The sequence below is a fragment of the Dermacentor andersoni genome, chromosome 3 (genome assembly GCF_023375885.2).
Source record: "Dermacentor andersoni chromosome 3, qqDerAnde1_hic_scaffold, whole genome shotgun sequence".
Taxonomy (NCBI): Eukaryota; Metazoa; Arthropoda; class Arachnida; order Ixodida; family Ixodidae; genus Dermacentor; species Dermacentor andersoni.
The window spans coordinates 65,141,683-65,163,667 of record NC_092816.1 but is presented as its reverse complement, the minus strand read 5'-3'; the positions used below and the strand labels follow the sequence as shown (position 1 = coordinate 65,163,667).

At 47.9% G+C, this 21,985-nt stretch overlaps 1 protein-coding gene across 3 annotated transcripts; it reads left to right on the top strand.

Annotated features, from left to right (window-relative positions):
- The first annotated feature begins 122 nt into the window (after positions 1-122).
- Positions 123-18,748, top strand: LOC129380211 (uncharacterized). Of its 3 annotated transcripts, XR_008608916.2 has the most exons (3): positions 123-3,299; positions 16,663-16,766; positions 18,011-18,748. XR_008608916.2 is itself a non-coding variant. In XM_072287185.1 (2 exons), exons 1-2 carry the CDS (start codon positions 515-517, stop codon positions 16,707-16,709), a joined length of 2,832 nt encoding a protein of 943 aa, XP_072143286.1. In that variant the 5' UTR covers positions 123-514; the 3' UTR covers positions 16,710-16,990. The 3 variants fall into 3 exon arrangements, 2 of the variants coding, with proteins under 2 accessions (XP_072143286.1, XP_054918544.2); XM_072287185.1 differs by lacking the exon at positions 18,011-18,748 and having other exon boundaries at positions 16,663-16,990; XM_055062569.2 differs by lacking the exons at positions 16,663-16,766; positions 18,011-18,748 and adding an exon at positions 7,128-7,950.
- The last annotated feature ends 3,237 nt before the right edge of the window (positions 18,749-21,985 follow it).

The window sequence follows — 21,985 nt, the reverse complement described above, 5'->3', positions numbered from 1 at the left end:
TCATGTCTTGCATGTGGACAGACCCTGACAGCGTGACGTCATCTGACCCATCAGTTGAAGAAAGCTGCATTCCATCGCCGTCTTTTCTCATGTGGTATCATTTCTGTATGCAGGCAAGCTGTTTCCCACACAAGCTACTGCCGAAATTGCTTGCGAATGTGAATCGCTTCCTGATAAAGCCCCTCAAGACTTGAGTACGGAATATGTCAGCGCACACAAAGAGAAGCAAGTGGAAAATAAAGCCGGAAGTACAACAGCTGTAGTGCTCACACCGCTTCCAGAGCTTTCACTGATTGGGTCGACCCCTAAGGCATCGTCCGAAGAAATTCGTTCAAGTGAGACTGAGCGACCTGTTTGCAAATTCACCGATCGAGATGACGCGTTACAATGGCCCGCCCGTCTTTACACTACAGAGCGTCGTAGCACTAGGCTGGGAGAAGCTGCCGCCCTTTTCGATGCTCCTTCAGACGTAGTGCACACTGGGCACAGCAGAATCAAAGTACAGAACAAAGAGATGACCGAGCAGGTAAGACAGGCCGAGGAGCAGAAGGGTGGTTACGAAGAAGTTTCTGGAAGGAAAATGTACGACACAGCTATGCAAGAAGGCACCGCTCCCCCACCAGTAAGCGAGGCGCTTATAAAGCCCCAAATAGCTCCTATTACGTACGGCGCCGAACAAGAAGAGCGGGTCAGTCAACCGACAAATGATCAGCCCCGCGTAGATAGCAGCCTCCTACAGTACACCCCTGACGAGTACATCCTGGCTGAGTTAGTTCGTGAAGTGGAAAAGAAGATCGAAGCTAGCTCTCGTTACCACGTCGAACCTCTCCCTGATGACGTACTTACGATACGATCATCCAAAGGAATCGAGTCTCTTGGCCGGCTAAGGTACGAGACATATGAAGAGGAGCTCCTCATGCGACGCAGTGAGGACGATCTGTCTCAAGAACAGGAAAGGTCAACAGCAGAAGCACTTGAACAACCTGCGACCGCAGTGCAACAAACTGTCATGAGCCTTGACCAGGAGGGATATGCGGGGGTCCTTGAAGAATATTATGAACGTATTGAGAAAAGACAACCAGAACCAGAGCCAGAAGAGCCGACCAAAGCAGGCGCACAGCCTTCAGTAGATATTGGTGAAGAAATCAAGGCGAAAGTTGAAGAGCACAAATCCGCAGTTACCACAAAGGCGCAAGAAAAACACCGTGTTCTCGCGGAAGAACACGACCAATGGGAAGGTAAAGATGCTGAAAGCAAAGAGGTGGATGGCAAGGAAATTTTCTCCGAAAGGCCATATGATGCTATTCGAGAAGAAAGACATAGACAGTTCGAGCAGCGTTGGAATGATGTGCCTGTTTCAATAGAAAGAGAAGGGAGAACAGCATCAGTACAGGACAAGGGAACGCTTGAAATAGCCCAGAGGACCACTTTGACGACAGATCAAGGCGAAACTAAAGAACTTCAAGACAAAGTTCTTGTGAAGAAACATATAGGTGAACGGACGTCTGAAAATGCGGTGAGGCGCTTCATAGCGGCAGCCATCGAAGAAGCGGCAAAGCGCGAAGAAACTACCAAATCCGTTAAGCGATTTAGGGAGTACCCCTGCTCGGAAGAGGCGCCCGCGAGGATACGTTCGGGGTCACCATACACTTCTGCAACTGACTTAGCTTCCCGCAAAGAAGAGGAACGCCGTCTTGCCGACAAAAAGGTGCAGCAAGAGAAAGCCATACCACAGCCTGTGCGTTGCAAGTCCATTGCAGAGTTAATTGAAAAAATCATTCAGCAGCACGTCAGTGGAACCGACATCCACAAACAAGGCATGGTGCATCAGAAACAGGTGCAGGCACAGGACTTCACAAGCGCGCAAGCTCCAAGTTTCCCGCCCAACATGGGACAACAGGAAATACCTGTCTATTACCAGACGGGGACGGTTAGCCAAAAGCCAGGTGATCAGTACGTCAACGACTATCGTTGCTCTTTGCAAGGCGCTCCACGGAAGAGCGACACCCAGTTGGAGAGAACTTCCCATACGGACCGCCGGTTCTCGTTCTCAGCGTTGGGCGGCCGCGGCGCCAAATGTGTAATTCGAAAACTTGAACCTGGAGCTTTAACTTACCTAGTAGAAGTAGCGCCCGCAGATAAAAACCAAGAAAATCAAACCGACATGGTCATGGCCGAAGAGCAAATGCTGGTCAGCGAAATTTTCGACCATATAACAACACCTAATTTGCGTGTGTCTTCCTCAGGCACTAGGCTCAACGAACCGGCACCAATCACTGTTTCACCTGCTGAGAGCTTAACTGCCATAAGGAACGCTTATGCAGAGGCCGTTGCTTGGCGTGTATTGCGCAAGCAATCGCCTCAGGGCACCGAGGGTGTCCTTTCCGACGCGCAGAAGGCGAAATTTTACGAGAATAGACAGGGTATGAACGTTGAAAAGACTGCCTCGTCGACGTCGTCGCAGAGCGCACCTTCTGTGGAAGACTATTTCGTACAAAGAATGCTCGATTCAGGCATAATAAGAAACCAGGCGGAACTACGGGGCAAGAAGCCACTTAATCTCGAGAATAGAGTCGTCTCGCGAACGTTGTCAACGGGCACATTCTCCAAGGCGGGCGCGTCGTCTGAAGCGATTGCTGCGCCACCTCCGACACCATCACGTAACGTGGAGCACGGAGAGAATGTCGAAGGAGGAGCGGAGTATTGCTTAGGCGCGGCCCAGGACTCGACAGCACAGGCCACTGAAAAAGAAGAGGCCCCGCGGGACGCTGCATTCGAAGAGGCGAGAAACGTGACTGCCGCAGCGTCGAATTTTGTCGGAAATGAGAAGCAGGCGATGGCAGCAACTTCGGCAGAAAGCTACGAAGAGAAACGTTCGTCGACTTTCGCGTCGAGCGAGAGGTCCACTCGGGAACCTCGGAGGACAGCCACAGTGAAAGCGACTACGACGTCAGAAGAGCAGCGCTTTGTGGCCGAGCAGCCCTCCGCAGCCAGCTTGAAAAGCACCGTTCGCATCGGTTCGGGGGAGTGCACATTGTGTAGGAACCGCATTTCTCCGGAAAAATCGTTCGAGTCATTCATCTGCTTTGGCCTTCATGATCTGCCCAACTACTTTGCGACCCTTCCTTCTGAAGTGCGTGACACTGTCAAGCTGAGAATTGCCACCGACGACGACGTGAGAGAGATCATGTATCTGCCTTGGAAAGAACCGGAATCCACGTACACTCTGCACGCCGCAATAGTCACGAGGCACATGCTTTGCCCAAGTAGCTTCTTCGTCGCCGTCGACACCTCACGAGGTAAGCGTAAACGCCATATAACATTAATATTGAACGACGCTGAAGGACGCACCGTCCATCTATCTCCAGAATAAAACGTTTTGTGTGAAGTAGATGACAGTCGCTAGAGAGGACGTTAAATTGAGTCGATGAACCCGTCCGTAGGTTGTCCATAAAATTTTACGGGTCCGAGAAGCACGGAAAACCACGTTTATTGCAGCGTATGCAGGTTTTCTGAAACTGAGAGGCGCATTCGGCATCATTTGGGTTAACTCCTATTACACTACAGTGCACTACAAAAGTACCACATCGTGTTCACATTCTCCTGTAGAAACAACAAAAAATACTTGTCGCCTTCCGTGCCGTGTAAACTAATGCAGGCTACGTTGGTACCCTAACTTACGGCTTTTGAAAGGACTGTAGTGTGCACAGAGACTGTCTGCGTGAACTTCAGAAGCTTCTTCCCAACATGTTATTCCTCCGGGTTTGTTACCACCAACGTAGACTTCGACATTCTGTTTGTCATGCTGGAGCTCTTTGATATTCTCCTAGCTATGAGTTCGGATAGTAATATTCACTGGTGCCGGACAAAATTGCGGCACAGGCCTCAGTATTTGTCAACTTTTCCTTGCCGCGATGAAGACAAAACGTTAACAATAGTCTGCATTCAGCTTGTTATTTTCGTGAAGCCGCTGAAATTCACTCACAAGATCTCTGGAATCTAATGTGAAGCATAGCTAAGCAATATTTCTACGTAGGACGAGGATCATTTATTATTTTTGCGCGGTAAATAAAGAGAAGCTCCATCTAAAGCTTGTAAAGTTTTTATTGTGTGATTTATGTTGATGTCAGAGCGCTTGCAGAATTTCGAAAGAAGATCATGCTTTCCTAAAGAAAACGTTAGGAAACAGCTCTACAGAGCTTTTTAAGCAATGGATGTACTATTAGGAACAAAAGCCGCTTAACAGTGTTTCCACTATTTTTTCCAAAAATTCCGCTAGAGCAACATTCAAAATATGCTGTAGTTCGTCCAATATTTTATAAATGCGCTAAGAATCTCCAAAAGAACTTGTTCTTGGGCAAGCAAGTTGGTCTTCGGGTGTACTAAACCTACCCTCCCTGGAACAAAGTAAAACTTGAAGCAGGGGAACAAGAAAAAAGGAGAGAGACTCTCTTTCTCTTTTTCTTTCCCTCTTCCCCTGCTACTCTGCGCAGGGGAAAAAGTAAAGGGAACAGAAAAGAGTAAAGAAAGGTGATGAAGAGAACAGGAAGAAGGGACGCATATATACACTAACACACCAGTTTCCTTAAAGCCTTCCTTCTAGTCCGGTGATCTTCAAGTAGTCCAGAGCAGCCCTTGTAGCTATTGGTGACGCCAGAGGGCTCTCACAGCTGATACCGTCATCATTTCAAGAACTTCTTCGCGATGCATAGAGCGTCGTCTGCCTCCGCTATTTATGGCCCGCGGTGGCCTCGTAAATTAGTGCACACACACCGCCACGTTCAGAGACAGTGCGCGGTGCAACGCTGCGCACGAAAACTACCAGGCCCTAAGTTCGTGCGACTGCGCAGCGGTCAGCGCGTCACGCTCGAAAGTGTTCCGTGCAGCAGCGCCGTGATTTCGAACCACGCGGTTAGTAGGCATATAGCTTTCTTTTTTATATGTGCAAGCGTTAACGTGGCCAATTTACGCAGCTTTTGACGATGTTCGTAGGCGACACATAACGTGTTGGAATAATGAAATCGTCCAATATCATGCGCTGTTCTTATAGCTGGACACAGTGCCAAGAGATACACATACGAAGTGACTTTATACATGGTGATTTTGTTAATCATTACAGATTTTTTATATAAAAAAGACTATGACCGTGAGACACCTATCGCCCTCCCATGCGAGTCGCACGGTGATGCAAAAATGCTTATCCACCGCTTAAGTTTCTTTAAAAGACTAAAACTAAAAATAATTCACTTTTTTATTAGTGCCTTCGGGGCAGTGGGTAAATGGAAAATTTGAATTCAGTCACATTTTAATGTACCCGTACTTTATTTTTTACCTAGAAAGTGCCACCTAACTATATATATTTGTCTCGTTGCTAAATCCGGACAAAATCGAAAAGCGAGCGTAGGGGAGCGCAGTAAAGGCGGCCCGGCTGTCATATTGTCACGTGTCTTCAGAGAGGACTCGCGCCGTTTAATGAGGACAGCTGGCTTCCGAAAAACACGGCGGAGGGACCTGACCATCGAGCGGGCGGGGGGGATAGCACGCGCTCTTCTTCCTTGTCCTTCCTGCCTCTTCTCTTGCACTGTCCCCACTACTGCGGGTGGCGATATCAGGCCTAAACTCCCCGTGACAACAAGTGCGAGGAAGTTCGAAACCAAACGCCTCGGCCATTCGCGGCAGCTACTGATACGGCACGCCTTGCCAAGCAAGCATGCGCCGCTGTTTGTCCGGTTATGATTTGCATCGGTATGCCATCACTCAAACTTCGTTTACGGGCTGCTGCTATCCGACGCGCTGCGGGACGCGCGCTGTCTCGATATTGCCTGGACTTGGCCTTCAATTTCAATGATAAATGTGTCAAATTAAGTGCGATTTCTTGGATTTCTAACAAATGGGTATACTATAAATTGATACGCCCCACAAGTTTCGCATGTATAAAAAACTGCCGCCAGGTTAATAATAAAAATGTTAATGAACAGATTTTTTTAATTTTTTATTTTTGAAGGTAACGTAAGCAGCGGCAAAGTATTTCCGCCTCGCCGCAAAGCTCGCATGTAAAGACGGCAGGCGTCCCACGCTCATAGCTTTTTTTATAAAAAGTATGTATCGTCTTAATTAAGCACCTCGTACATACGAGTACATATATTTTGCCGTGCTTTATTGTTTCATTGCGCGAAACAGCGATGCCCTCCCTGGTAATACTTTATACCTTATAACGCCGCGCTATTATAAGATAAATGCCGGGGCCAGATTGCCGGGTTGTCGGCAGCGAGAGCATTGCGGTGGAGGGCTTTTTTTTTTCTTGACGTCGGCGATGACAAGGTGGTCTAACAACAACGCGATAAACGATGACTTCATGACGATGATTATGGTCACTGACGCTGTCGGCGTCACGCAAAAGATGGACGGAGTTGAGAGCTTCTCGCTGCTATCGCAGTGAAAGGCACGACGTTCATCGCTGCCAACAGCCTTTCATTTCCTGCGGTAGGCCTTATACATGCATCCTCAACACTGTTCAGGCCGAACGGCGCGCGGCGAATTTTGTTCTTGGCAGGTCAAATATCTCGTGGGCACGAACTACCGCTTGCATTCAGTGGAGCCAAGTATCATAGAAACACGCCGCGTTATAATCTGTTTATTTTTGTTGTTACGTTGAGCCGACCATCACCATCATGGTTGCATTGCGTGGCGCTCAATACATAGTCATCGCAGTCATTGTACGAGTAATTGTCATTATTCATATTTCTAGTAGTAGTAGTAGTAGTAGCAGTAGTAGTAGTAGTAGTAGTAGTAGTAGTAGTAGTAGTAGTAGTAGTAGTAGTAGTAGTAGTAGTAGTAGTAGTAGTAGTAGTAGTAGTAGTAGTAGTAGTAGTGGTGGTGGTGGTGGTGTAAATACCACTCGGCCATGCAGTGTAGCTACGGTCCGGGGCTCACTGAACCTTCAAAAAGCGAAATAATCTGAACGGATGGGTTCCGTTAAAGTTTCCGATCAACAGCTAATGACGGCGTCATTCGCTGTTCCGCTAAACCCGCTTCGTGTTCGCGCGCAATATATATATATTTTTTTCGTTCACCTGATTCCGGGCGCATGTGGAAGCCATGCTTTAGCGATTGCGCGCTCGTGCCAGGGCTCATCTGTGGCGCCGCGAGCGTGCTCGTGTTCGACGAAGAGGTCGCCTTCTGCGGCTTCTGCCACATCCGCGAGAACTACGCGTTCGAGCACGTGGGCGTCCTGCTGTGGAACGAGCTGCTGCACGTCACCAGCGGCAAGAACCTGTTCACCCTGCTGCCCGAGCCCGCCTGCCGGGAACTGCAGCAGGTCTACCCGTTCCCGTTGAACCCAGCGACGGGCATCCTCTTCGGGCCGACCCGGCTTTCGCGGGCCGCGTTCGCGCGCACCCTCCTGGTGCTCGAGTACAAGGACAAGTACTTCGACGCTCTCGCCTCGTACGACAAGCACGTGTTCGGCTTCAACCGCAAGCGCCACTTGGCCTCGACCGTGCACGAGGTCGGGCTCGACATCCGCGTGGCCACGCGCAACGAGCGCAACATTTGCGGCTACGGCGGCATGCAGCGAGACAGCACCGGTCGCTTGGTGCTGCGCTGGCTGTTCGCCGACGACGTTGAGACGGCCGAGTCGCTGCTGTCCAGCCTGCTGGCCTCGTGCAGCCACGAGGACGAGGTGGAGGTGGTGGCCGCGTTCTTCCTGCGTTCGGCTGCCACGCGACCTATCCTCGACAAGCTCAGCACCCGCCAACTCGAGCCGTGGCGCCTCGTGTACACCAAGAGGGAACCCCTGCACAGCTACGGCAGGGTCATCTGCCTCACCACCGTCTAGCTGCACTTCGTCGCGGTGGCCTCGACGAACCGCTGTGGCGGGCGCAAAATTTAAAATATTCGCCTCCCTTTCTTTTTCATTTGCTGGGTATATATTTGTCAAAACGTAATGGCCTTCTCGTGTGCTTGTCATTATTGCGAAGATACGTCTCGATTCCCTCACGCCGCCACGGCGCTGCAGCTCTGCTGCGTTGTAGCTAATATACGGCCACCCGGTAGACTGCACTCTGCACTCCGAAGCCTATGAATAAACGTTCGAGAAGTGCGGCAACGTTGGTGTTTGAATATCTCGTGACTGATGCATATAAATGTAAGGAGGCTTAACGCAGGTAGTTGTGGTTGGCTGCGCCGCATAGGGCGAGGATGTGAAGCGATAGCAAGAAAAGGGAAATAAGCACCACGCAAGCGCGCGCACAAACTAGGGGTGAAGTACGTAGCGTGCTGAACTCTGGGGTGTAGGCTCGTAGATCTCGGGGGAAATGGAGCACTGCCAACAGTCGTCTCCGCGTAATTCTTTTAGAAGCACTGACCTAAAACATTCAGACATTCGGCGACTATCTTATGTGTAAAGCACGAGGCACATCACTTGGGCAAAGAGAAGGTGCGTCAAAGTCTCGTCGCAGCTGCATGTGTCGCAAGTGATCGGTCATCCCAATGAGGAAGGCATGATGCGACATGGAGCCACAGACTGCACATACGGTATTCTCTATCGTACCCCAACCCCTTCTTCAAAGCTGAGCAGCAGGGTAGAGGCACTCTGGCCGATTTATCCACCTTTCCTACATCAACGTTCTCTCTCTCTCTCTCTTGCTCGACGGAGACTTTATTTATTGGATGTTGGAGATGTTTGTGTTGCATGCTACTCCAAATGGACAAGGGTGATGTGTGGGATGACCCATCATGCACAGAACACACACACGCAACATACACAAGTATTATGTACAAGCGTACGCGTTAACAACCGTCTAGAGCATCTGTTTCAGGCCAGTATACTTGGAGCAGTGCTTTCCCAGTGGCCGTGGCTGTGCGCGCAACAAAGGCGATATTAGTATTCTTATTGCAGCGTTTGTTTATGGCTAGGGTTCCATGCATTTTTCGTGTCCGTAAGCAAATCTGTGTGAGCAAAAGCTATCATCATCAGCAATGGCTCGTGCCGCTGCTCGCGCGTTCGTCGTCGTCTTCTACCACAGCTGGCTCCGATGCCGCTCATCAGGCCAGCGTTCCCGTACTGCTCTTACCTCTGCGAAGGTGCTGACGGCACTGGCCCACTCCTAGTCGGTGCGGTGATTTCGGTCTCAAATTTTTTGCCTCAATATATCGCGAAATAAAAACACGAATGTATATAAGGAATGTATAGCACGAATGAAAGCGGATGTATCAAAATAAATGTGTGTGCGTACTTTTCGTCACGATGAACACCGATCAAGACAAAAAATGTGTCCGCACCTTTGTTCAAAAGTCTGTGCCACCTCTTTGTCGTGTGCTACACCGCTTCGCTGGTCATCCATCTTCACAGAGTAAAATGGCTCATGATTTTGTTTGCATTAGATATTGTGCGCGCATGCACTGCAAGTTTTAATACGTAGCATTCTTTGGCGAGCTCCCCAGCCCTATCACGCGAGAACTGTAATGACTTGTATCTGTACAAAATTGCGCAATTTGCACACATTTAAGCGTTATGATAATGTAAATGCAGACGATTTGTAGCTTTTAAGCGGTAAGGAACAAATTCAAGCAAAATAAAATAAAAAAGAGAATACCCATAGAAATACATAAGGCTCCTTTGAAAATGCATGGCGAAGCTTATAGTAGGGGTAGGCGAACTGAAATTTGGGCGTGGGCCAAGTTGACATTTGGGGGTGAGTCAACTTGAAACGTGGGGTGGGCCAAATAAATTAGGAGGTGGGCCAAGTTGATTTGGCGGTGGTTCAGACTAAATTTGTCGATGGGGAAAGTTAAAATCTGGGGGTATGGTATGGTATGGTAAAATTTTATTTAAGGCCTGCAGATCGTGAGTCTTCACGAAGTGGGCCGCTCCCACGTGGGTCGAGCCTCTCGGTGGGCCAACTTAAATTTGGGAGTGAGCCAACTTGAAATCTGGGGGTGGGCGAAGTTAGATTTGGAGTGGGCCAACTTGAAATCTGGGTGCGGACCATGTTGAAATCAGGGGGTGGGCCAACTTAAATTTGGTGGTAGGCCCAGTTGAAGCGTGGGGGTGCGCCAACTGAAATTTGGGGGTGGGCCAACTTCAATTGCGGGTTGGACATGCTTGAAATTTGGGGTTGGCACAAATGAAATGTGGGATTGGGAAAACTTGAAGTTTTGGGGTGGGACCTACATGGAATTTGGGTGCGGGCCAACGTTAGATCTTGGGGTGGCCCAACATCCACTTGAATTCTGCTGAGCGTCCTTCGAGTTACGAACGCCTCGCAGGAAACTGAGAACCTTCAGACGCTTGGCGCGTTTTCATTGGGCCTTACCGAGGCATGGTCAGACAGCAGGCGAGAGCTTGCGTGGACGAGGAACGCGCGAAATACACCGGCTTGCGAGACCGACAGCGTGGGTCACGTGGCGTCGCGGCGATGCACTCTCCCCTCATGTACAGTGCCAGTATATTCTAGGCACTATACTCCCCGAGACTCTGGAGCACCTTCTCTGTCCCTGCCCATCCTTGGCGCAGGAACGCTCCATAGTGATCAACACTTACAGACGCCACGGCCTTCCAGCGGCCACAGAGACTGACCTGCTGTTTCCGGTGTGTGCCCAGCTTCCTACACTGCGAAGCCTGCTGGGGTTTATAAATTCCGCTGGAATAGACACCCTGTAAGCGCCCGCTACAACCCTGGCAACTTTACTGATGACTGCCACCTGTCGCGCATAGTGCAGTCTATTAGGCCACATCTTCCCTCTTTCTCTATCATCTTTCACTTCCCACTCCCTGTCCCCTGCCGACGCTTCGCCGTGCTCCCTCAAGAGCTGCAGAATCAAGCGTCTCTCCTTTCACTAGATAATAATAATAATAATAATAATAATAATAATAATAATAATAATAATAATAATAATAATAATAATAATAATAATAATAAGAAGAAGAAGAAGAAGAAGAAGAAGAAGAATATTAAAAATATTCTGCCCCTTTAGCAGTAGGTATTCTACTCACCCTCTCGAGCGACGACGCGCCATACATTCGGAAAGTTTAATCTTCCTTCTAGTAAGAATATTTAGTCAGCGTTTGACTCCGTTTAGTTGGCCTAAGTTTCGCATTAACTGCGAGTACAAATAAGACGAGGGAAACTATTCTTCAGTGCTTAAGAAGTGCTTCCTGGGGGTAAATCTAACTTCGCAACGTTACTGATCATATTTGTCTCGATTGCTATAATTCTTTAAACATTTGGCGATACACCCTGTAATTCATTGTGATGCTATCTTACCCATAATACTTTTTGATTACGGCTTGGAAATGTTCATATTGACGATATCTTAATGCTTTGTTACTATAAGTGCTTGTGTTTGTATTTACTTGGACGTGTGTGTTAAACGCGTACATGCGAATTAAGTTACGTAGCTAGAACTTTTTTTCTACTTCAGACACTTTCCTTCTAAAGCATTCGGTGGGGGCGAAATGCGAAAACACCCGTGTACTTAGATTTAGGTGCACGTTAAAGAACCCCAGGTGGTCAAAATTTCTGGAGTCCTCCACTACGGCGTGCCTCATAATCAGAAAGTGGTTTTGGCACGTAAAACCCCATGCTATAAATTTTAATTCTAAAGCATGTATACAGTTTACTAGAATGAGGACACTAGAAAGTAATTATTTGTTCAGGTAGACATCATTTTGAACAAAAAAGCAATAAAATCAAGGGAAGCCGTTCACTAAATGATGTAATTAAAATAATTACCTTTTGAATTACAATTACGGAAGCCATGTATAGAGCAGTGGTAAAAGAAATCGCGATAGCAATCTTGTTTCGCGTTCGTGCATTTCATATTCATCGTGCGGATCAATATGGCTACCGTCAAATTATTTGCTATATTCACTCCAATGCTCACGCGGCGGCGTGCGAAGCGACCACTGAGGGACGTATAGTAGGGCGACGTAAAATGAAGCTACACCATGTCACATAATCAAGCGGTCTTGGTGCTGAAGGGACTGTTTGTTCAATCAGGTGCCGCGCAAAGCAGCAATAAAAGCTCGAGGTGCGAATGACGTGCGAGCAGCTTCATTTTACACCAACCTTTTATTTCACAGAGGGGTTGTATGAAGCAACGCCTGCTAGATACATATCTACATTCATAGGCAAAGTTACACCCTTGGGAGTGTATCTCTGCCACACAACGATAATCGTCATCTGCCTTGCTTGCGTTTCCTTTCTTGAAAACGCCGCGCCCGCTACTTTCCAGTCGGGAGTGCTATTTCATGCTGATAACACGCATGCCATTCGTTACAAGGAAAGTACCGGGCTCGCCGCCTTAAATAAAGGAAATGCGGACAAGACAGATCACGATTATCGTTGCGTGGCAAAAGGTTGTAATTTTGCTTAAGAGTGTAGGAAGTGTCCCATAAAGCTCCTCAAACAACACTCTAAGAACAGTTTACACCCTTTGGAATGCCCCTTCTGGCACACAACGATAATCGTCATCTGCGTTGATGAGTTTTCTTTCTTTAACGCTGCGAGTCCGGTACTTTCCGGTAACGAACGGCATGCGACTTATAAGCATGATATCATTTCCTTTCTTCTTTTCTTTTTAATGAACCAGATCTCTGTTCCTGACACTGTTCAGGAAGTTGCTGTCGCAATTACTGTCATTGGCTAGTAGAAGAGCTGGGTCGGCTTACCTGTGACCTCAGTTGCCAAAGCCAATGCAAAGGAAACATTTGCATGGCGAGTTCGAATTCCGGGTACTATCACTAGCGGCCATAGCACGCAGATCGCGATTGAGAAGCCAGAAAGGTTAAAGCTGGCAGCTCCCGCGCATCCTTTGCTCGGGTGATAAGGCTGCAGAGTGATGACGGGAAACGTGTAGAGATCCCTTTTTTGGCTGTCCTTTTTGCTTGCGTTCATGAGTACCACACAACCGCGCAGAAGTGCAGGCATCGTTTCGCAGCCGCCGTCTACGGCGTGGCTGCGAAACTCTACTTTGTCAACCCACTCGTTCAGTGAGCTAAGTGCTTTCGCCGGAATCACTTCGACAGATGTCATCATCACCATCATAATGATCATCACCATCAGCCTATTTTACGTCCACTGCAGGACGAAGGCCTCTTCCCGCGATCTCCAATTATCCGGTCCTGCGCCAGCCGATTCCAAGTATATAGCACCCGCCAATTTCCTGATATCGTCGTACCACCTAGTCTTCTGTCGTCTTCTACTGCGGTTCCCTTCTCTTGGTACCCATTCTCTGACCTTAATGGTCCAAATGTTATGTAATAGTCGCATTACATGATCTGCCCAGCGCCATTTTCTTCTCTTAATGTCTATTAGAATATCGTCTATACCCGTTTGCTCTCTGATCCCAACCGCTCTCTTTCTGTCTTAAAGTTATGCCTTGTCAGGACTTACATAGAGGATATCTTGGCTCTGGCCGCCTTGCGAACCCTAGTATGACGGAAGCCGAACACGTTCCACACATTAAACGGCATTGGGTGTGTCGCGTTAAGCGCCTTAATCGTGCAAAATCCGGCTCCTGTCCAAGACATCACTTCCACGTGTCAGCGCCTAGAGGAGCGGCGGTCTCTTCGTCTTCAACATGGCAGCAGCGATCCTCAGGTTCCCCATTATTCAGATCTATGTGCTCTTATTCGCACCACCATGTGCGAAGAGCTTCAAATCGAAGACCTCAGGCGTTCACCTGCTGCCTGCGTGAACTTGGCCATCGCTGTAGACTAGGTCCTGCGTCCTGGTCATGAAGTCGTTCTAGCGGTAACATCCAGTCAGATCGCCAACGGAGGCGCTCTAGTCGCCCCTTCTTCCCGCTGTACTTCTCGCGGAATTCCCATTGCCGCTTGTCTCGTCCGGTTTTGACGTGGCCGCGCCTTCTGTATGCTTGCAACACGACACCAGATCCTGTGATACTGCCCAAAGGGATGACTGTGGCTTGGTTCTTGGTTCTAACTTAACAGCCGCGCAGTCCGAAGCCTTACTGGTGCTCTTGACGAAGCACAGAGACTGTTTCGATAGCTGTTCCCCTGTGTTGAGCCAAACTTCTGTTTCTACACACCCAATCGAAACCGATGGTTCCGCCATAATACCACGACGCCCCTATCCTGACTCGCCGTCCGAACTAACGGTTATTGAACAACAGGTTGCTGCCATGCTTGAGCGGAAGATCATACAGCCTTCATCTAGCCCCTGGGCTTCTCCCGTGGTTCTGGTAAAAAAGAAAAGTGGCTGGGTTCCCTTTTGCGTCGATTATCGAGCGCTAAATAAGATCACACGCAAGGACGTATATCCAATACCTCGAACTGACGACGCTTTCGACACATTACACGGGGCGGAGTATTTCTCCAGCCTTGATCTTCGATCAGGATTTTGGAAAATCCCGATGAACGAGGCTGACAAAGAATAGACCGCATTCGCTACACCAGACGGACTTTATGAATTTAACGTGATGCCTTTTGGCCTTTGTAACGTGTCCGCCGCATTTGAAGGTTTAATACGTCACATCTCAGGTCTTCCAATTTGATCGTGATCGAAATGGAAGACCTGCCTCTGTTATCTGGACGATATTGTCATCTTTTCGTCTAACTTCCGCCAACATCTTCATCACTTAGACCAAGTTCTGAAGTGCCTTGCCAATCCTGCTCTCCTGATCAATACAAAACTTGCAAATTTGCAAGCCAGACAATAGAAGTATTGGACCACGTCGTCTCAAGATGGCATCCAGCCAGACCCTGAAAATATTAGCGCTGTTCTCCAGTTTCCTCTCCCCCAGCAACAGAAAGATCTAGCACTTTTCTCGGCTTGACGTCATACTTTCGTCGATTTGTACGCAACTTCGCCGCAATAGCAGCTCCTCTACACAAGCTACTGGTTACCGGTGCCTCTTTCAAATGGACTAACAACTACGAGTCGGCTTTTCAAGCTCTTAAGCAATATCTTACTTCCGGACCAGTGCATCGCGACTTCGATGGTCGAGCCCTCACCATACTCCATACTCCATACTCCATACTGACGCAAGCGCACAAGGCATTCGCGCACTACTGCAACGTAATGCAGCCTCTAAAGAGCAAGTCATAGCATATGCCAGCTGAACACTTTCTCCACCTGAGCGGAACTACATCATTACAGAGCAAGAGTGCCTGGCTATCGTTTGGTCGATTCAGAAATTCCGCCCATACCTTTATGGTCGCCACTTCACGATCGCCACCGACCATCATGCTCTGTGTTGGTTGTCATCAATGAAAAACATGTCAGGACGCTTAGGACGCGGGATACGCCGCTATGAATTTACCATAACGTACTTACGTAATGGTAATGGTACTTACATAACGTAATTTACCATATGAATTTACCATAACGTACAAGTGCGGAAAAAGTCATGATGATGCAGACGCATTGTCTCGCTGCCCACTCTCGCTCTCTCCCGGTAACGCGCCCTCGTCTTCCCCACCACCTCGTTCCGATGCTACTCCTGCCTCACACCAGCTCTCGATAACGGCCCTGGACCAAGTTACGCTTTAATCACGCTCTGTTTTCGTCTTGCATCCGCGGGCCGACTCCTACTGTCGAACTCTCATGGATCGCCTTAGTGGGTTCGCCCAACCACCCAACAGCCGCTAGCGACGCCAACTTCAACAATTCCGCCTTCAAGGTGGCGTGCTACACTACTACATTTACCGCCCAACAGGTCACCGGTGGGTCGCAGTTCTACCTCGCTGCCTTCGCCTTCGAGCTTTAGAGGCACTTCACGACAGCGTATCGCCTGGCCACTTAGGCTTTCACAAGACTTACGACCGCATCAAGACCCGCTGCTTCTGGCCTGGCCTATCCACAACGGTGGCCAAATATATTGCCTCTTGTGCGTCATGTCAGCACCGCATACGCTCGATATCCCCTCCTGCCGGTTTACTACCACCTCTGCCTTGCCCGGACGCACCTTTTTAATTTGTTGGCATTGATTTATATGGCCCCTTGCCTTTGACTCCCTCCGGTCACCATTGGATTGTCACTTCGGTCGACCATTTATTAACAAGACATGCCAAGACTGCCCCTCTCCGATCCGGTACCGCTTGTGAGGTCGCTGACTTTTTCTTGCCCTCCATCGTCTTGCGCAGCGGGGCTCCTCGCGTTCTTGTGAGTGACCGTGGCAAGGCGTTTATTTCTTAAGTTCTCAAGGAAGTCCTTCGAGCCGCTGATACCATGCACAAATCTACGTCTACCTATCATCTGCAAACCAATGGCCTTACTGAGCGCTTCCACCGTACGCTGTCTGACATGATTTTCATGTACATATTTCCTGACCACACTGACTGGGATAAAATTCTTCGCCGACCCCCCTACGCCCCCCCCCCCCCCAGGGCATAGAAACTTTGTGTTTCGTATACAGACTCTAAAGCGGCTAGTAACAAAGGTTTAGCAATATTTCATCGATTCCAAATAACCGACGTAGTCAAATGTTGGCCGCCTATCACCCCTAAAATATTTTCTGCTTTCTCAACATATAAACTTGAGGGTTTATTTGTATTTCTCAGAAAATCGTGAAGGAGGCATGGAAGGTGTTCGTGAGCTTCTAAACTCATAAACATCTTCGCTGTAAAACAAACTGGATTCTTGGTGGAACCTCAAAGATAATGAGTGGTGCAATTTTTTTTTTTTTTGTATGCAGCCAGGTCCGTTGCATCTATAAAAGCTGCGGCTGGCTCTGCTGCTTAAACCAGCTGACCGGCCACTTGGCGCATCAACACAGCGTCAACGTGATTGCAGTTCAGGGTAAGTCAGAACAACAAGAAAGAGAACACGAACTGTATTCCAATGTAACAATTGGGAGTGATAACTTGCGCTGCATGTCACCGTAACATCAGCATGGAAACTGGCCTTTGCAATGCGGAGCTAGCTGTGCAGGAGTACTGCTCTAAGGTGCCAGGTTGACTAGGGAACCGCAATGCATCGATTTCGACCCTTTAAAATATAGTAGTCATTGATGGACTTCAGTGCTAACGTCAAAAAAACAATTCATCATAATCACATGGATTCAGGAAACATGTTAACGTGCAAAACGAATGTGAGTGAATGTTCTGACTTTTCATGTTCAGCCATTAGGAAATATGAAGGGGCCATCAGGAGCACACTGACGCCTACCCGTAAGGCGCATGTTTTACACAGCCTCATCATGGCATGAACCTCCTCAGTATAATTTGTAGTTGAATACCGTCTCCCCATCTTACAAAGGAAGACACGTCAGCCTAATGAGAATGAAAAAAGGTCTCACACTTACGTGCCGCACACGACAAAGGATGTAGTAGCTCGTAAAATAAATCAGTTGTTTGAGAGCGTCTCCCTTAGGCGCCCGTTTCTGCGTTGAGTTTCGACGTCCCTCGGCGTCGGCGGTGTCCGTCAACGTATCCGAGCGAACGAGTGCAGCGACGATTGAGAGAGCGAACGGGGAGCGCTGCGAGGGATGAAAGACAGCGATAACGAAGAGAACGCGAGGAGAAAAGCGAAGGCGGAGGGTGCAGCGGAACAATTGAGGCGGTAAGCGGAGGAGCAGGGTATGGCGACACCGAGCGGGCCGCGTCGCTCTATGAACGGTAGATACGCTGGAAGAGGAGTTTATGCGCGGGGTCCCGCGTTACAGGATAACATTTTATGGTACCTTGTCATTACAATCTGAAGCTATCATGTCGGCAGCTTGGGTTTGGGTTGTACTTAACGATTTTCATGACGCATCTTACTATGAGAAATTCAATTAGTTCCGTAAGGCCTGTGCTCCATGGTGAGCGACTGCATGGTTGCGGCTCGGAACGATTCTTTGTCAAGCGACGTCTGAAGCCGACACCGGAGTTTTTGCGTCAAGGGGCCCTTGACACTATCGCGTTAAAAAGTGACTAAGCGCTTGCACGCAGCGGCATTACCACTCTCAAACATGCTAGAAAACGGCGGTGGGTGTTGTAGCTAGGCCGCGATGTGGTTCCTGATGCCAGTTTTTGCTGAGTGTCCTCTCTTGTGTCTTGCAGAGGACCGCGCGGAGCTCGTCTTGGAAGATCCCAACAACAAAGAAATCAGCATGCGCATGGTCCTCCTGCTGCATCAGGAGAGCGTGTTTGCAGTCACCTACGAGCGGACTGGCCCGTTCTACGCGGAAGCCAAACTCAACATCGTCACGCTGACTCCTCGTTGTGACGAATATGAGTTTGAGATTATTCTTCGTGGGCCCTCTGGTGTGAACTCATGGCGGTCAAAGGCACTTGCATGTGGAACACTCGAAGACACATCCGTGGGGCTCACCGTGTCATTTATCAACAAGATGGCTCCCGACGGACTCCTAAGAATGGATATTAAATTGACGAAATGTCATTTAAAAAGGACGAGGGTATTTCGTGTCTTGCATATAGACAGAAACCTGACAGCGTGACGTGGTCTGACCCCTCAGTTGAAGAAAGCTGCGTTCCATCGCCATCTTTTCTCATGTGGTATCATTTCTGTATGCAGGCAAGCTGTTTCCCTATAGCAAAAACCAGCGTCTTCCAGTGCCTTCCAGTGTGAAACCAGCGCGTTTTTTGAAACTTCATCGCAATGGGTACCCTGGCGCTCGCTGGGACTCATTGGAACATCAGTGAGAACGCTGGATAAGAGTTTAGTCACACTGGAAGAGACGCTGATTCCACTGCCATGACGCTGGGGCGCACTGGCTTGTGCTGTACAGGCGCTGGTTCTCGCTGCAGTTCTCAATATAAAATGTTTGTACAATTTCATCGCTTGATACTAGTCTTTTGTCCTAAACAACGCTATACCTTCTGGTCATAAAACTTTATTTCGTGTCGCAGTTTGCAAAAAGGTGGGTGAGCTGCCCTGTTTATTCATGCACATTCGACACTGAAGATCACTTTCGTTTTTTGAATTTTCCCTTTTGATTGTGCGGATAGCTAAATTCTTTAATGAAACCCCGCAAACGCAGAGAACGCCCCGTTTTTTAGTAGTTTGCACGTAACATATGACTGGGAGTTGTCGCCGTTGTCAGTGTTGTAGTGTGGCCATGGACTCCAGAAGTCGTTCAGACGCGCTCGAACGGACCCCGAGTTCGAAGCTTACCGCTGACTGACATTATTGCACCGATAACAAAGCTGAGGTGATTCGCGCGCTCCTGAGGCTCAAATACACAAATTTTAACTTTCGCCAGCTACCCGCGCCGAGATTTGTTCCCAGCGAAGCTTAGGCCTAGTGTATCCGCCCAGTCTGTCTGCACGCTATCGGCGCGTCTAGGCACAGGAATAAAGAAGTCTAGCAAGGATAAATCATCGGTGTTCTGAAATGAACCATTTTTTCATGTCTACAGTGCCAGCAGAAGAAGCGATGACCGCCGATGTGACGCGTCATAAGCACAATTATATCTGCTGTCGCCGAAGGCTCTCAGCACTAGCCTGCGCTTCTCTGACGAATATATAAAACTAGACAGACGTGTTGACTGAAAGGCATCATTGAAATAAGGAAACGTTGCATATCCTTTGCGTGAAAAACAAGAAACGGCTATGGAAATCGGCAGTAATAGACCATACAGGGTCCCGAGTCCGCGGTTCATTAAGGACCTTTTTCGAATTTAAAATACCAATCGCAAGCGAAAATCGATGTTGTGGCACTTCCGAGCATGCTACTGAATACGGACACCAAATGTTTCTTTGTAGTACAGGCGTGAGCTTTACGTGTTGGGCGATTACGCATCTGCCATGTCTGTGCGAGGCGTACCTCTGCGAAACCAAAGCTGCTTCTTGATTTCGACACGGCAAATTATCCGTTCACGTTCACCTGCTGGCGTGGCGCAGCGGTGAAGTACCGTGTTTGGGCTGTGTAGGTCGGGCGATCAAATACGGGCTGGAGCACTTTTATTTTTACGTTCTTTTTCCTTTTTTTATTGCACTAAAACGCTCTCTGTTGTTTTCTTTTTGCAAAAAAATATATGCGGTCTCCAGGCACGGCGTATTTAACAAGCTAGAGCTGTTTCTCGCACCAGTAGCCAGCGCCTCCCAATATGCTGCGCCTGCCCAGCGCCCCAGCATCAAGCGCGCGGCACTGGGCCCTTAATCCAGCGCGCTGGATACTGGGTGCTGGGTTTTGCAATAAGGTTTTTATACAAAGTCTATGCGTGTGGGAAGAATACAATAAAATATATGTGAAAAAGATATTTTACAGGGTGAAATGATGAGTATGAACACAGCAGCAGGGCGCAAAGAATTTCTAAGAAGTAACGTGGAAATACAGACGCCATTTCATAAAGGTGCCTTATGTACGTACCATCCCTAACCGTCAGGAATTGCATATGGCACAAGAGAAAATCATTCAATGATGCACCAAACTGACGTTTCGGCCGCACAATATAAATAAAAAAAAGTGAAAAGTAGGAACGCGCATGGTAGCTTGAAATGCGCGTGCGCACCTGTTGCGTCCCTACTTGTGAATTCTCTTTTTAATCCACTTTTTTTCTGTCTTTTTTTCTTGTGCTGCCGAAACGTCAGTTTGGTGTATCACTGCCTTCCAACCATGCGACGGTATTGGCCATCTTCAAGGTCGCAGCAGAGGCAACCCGTCTCAAACCTGTCACACGGACTGCATCTGTCATATTTCCTTGCGGACATGACGGAATGTGCACCTTAACGCATGGGTCATTCACAAACGGCTTACCCATCTAGATTTCCTTGGTATTTCTTCTGATTTTTTTTTGTCTGTCACGCAAGTATGTATTCATGGTCGTTTTCGTTGATTTCGACGTGAGTTAGTGCATGTGCTGGTATTTTTGACATCACTCCATTCCTTTGCTATTTTCCTCTTTTTTACAAGCGTAATTTCGTAAAGTTTGTATTCCCGTGTTTGTTTCCTCTCGCTGGCTTCTCTGTCTCCTTACTGAGAAAATGCAGAAATTGAGCTCTTTGTGCTTGGTGTCACACTCTTGATGAAGGGCGTAGCCTGGCGGTAACGTCAGTAAAGTCATGTTATTTCTTCTACGTGCTTCTATTCCATGGTATATATATATATATATATATATATATATATATATATATATATATATATATATATATATATATAAATAAACGCCAGGGTGTGTCAAATTACAGTTAAATTTTCTTGTTTAATCCCCTACAATTTAATTTTTACGACAAGAACGTAAACTTCGATTATTACTGCATGTTTTCTTTGGCACAAGCAGTAGTTCCTTGGGAAATAGTTAAGCAATTCCGGCATAACAACTGTGTGTATAATATGCTTGTTTTATTATTTATTTTTATGATTTAGTTTTATTATTTATTTGCTTGTTTAATTTTTATTATTTATTATTTATTTATTTATTATTATTTATTATTTATTTCGTGTAGCTATATATTATGGCGTGCGCGCGACTTCTTCTGTATGATTATTTAGAGATGTTATGTAAATTTTTCTCTTGTTTATGTGATTTGTTATGTGCACTCTTGCGAGTAGCTAGTTGTCCATTTTCCTGAAACTGATGTACTGCAATCCTTTTTTTTTTTACTCTTTTGAACTCAAAGCGTGTGAGCTGCCACGAACTGCGGAGGGACAGGCTCCTTTGTCAGGCTTGATTGCCTTTAACCCCTGCCCCTGCAGTGAGCTTTGTATATTGCTTACTATTTCTATCGGGATGGTCGATTACTCGAAGAGCGCGGCCTAGCCTTTTACTCGGAAAAGCTCAAACATATCTCAATTTTTGCAAACGTGACTTGATGGTTTGCCATTCGCACGGTCACTGGTCAGCAGTATATCGCGCAGAGCAAGAAGCAAAGTTGAGCCACTGGCTAAACGGTAATCGTTCTGCGCTCACCATTATAGTCGTCGCCACGGTGCACTAAACACCCATCTGCTGCATTTGCGGCCTCATTCATCTCGTAGCCCACGCTGATGTCCATCGACACGAGAAGGGGGGCACCTGGCTCAAACTCCGTGCCCGTGCATGACTCCGAGCATCACTGCACAATATCAGGCAT

Excerpts from the sequence above, each read along its gene's own strand:
- LOC129380211 (XM_055062569.2), top strand. The coding sequence starts at position 515 with ATGACCGAGCAGGTAAGACAGGCCGAGGAGCAGAAGGGTGGTTACGAA. Across the intron at positions 3,300-7,127 it reads CGCCGTCGACACCTCACGAG|GGCTCATCTGTGGCGCCGCG; the intron begins GTAAGCGTAAAC and ends CGCTCGTGCCAG.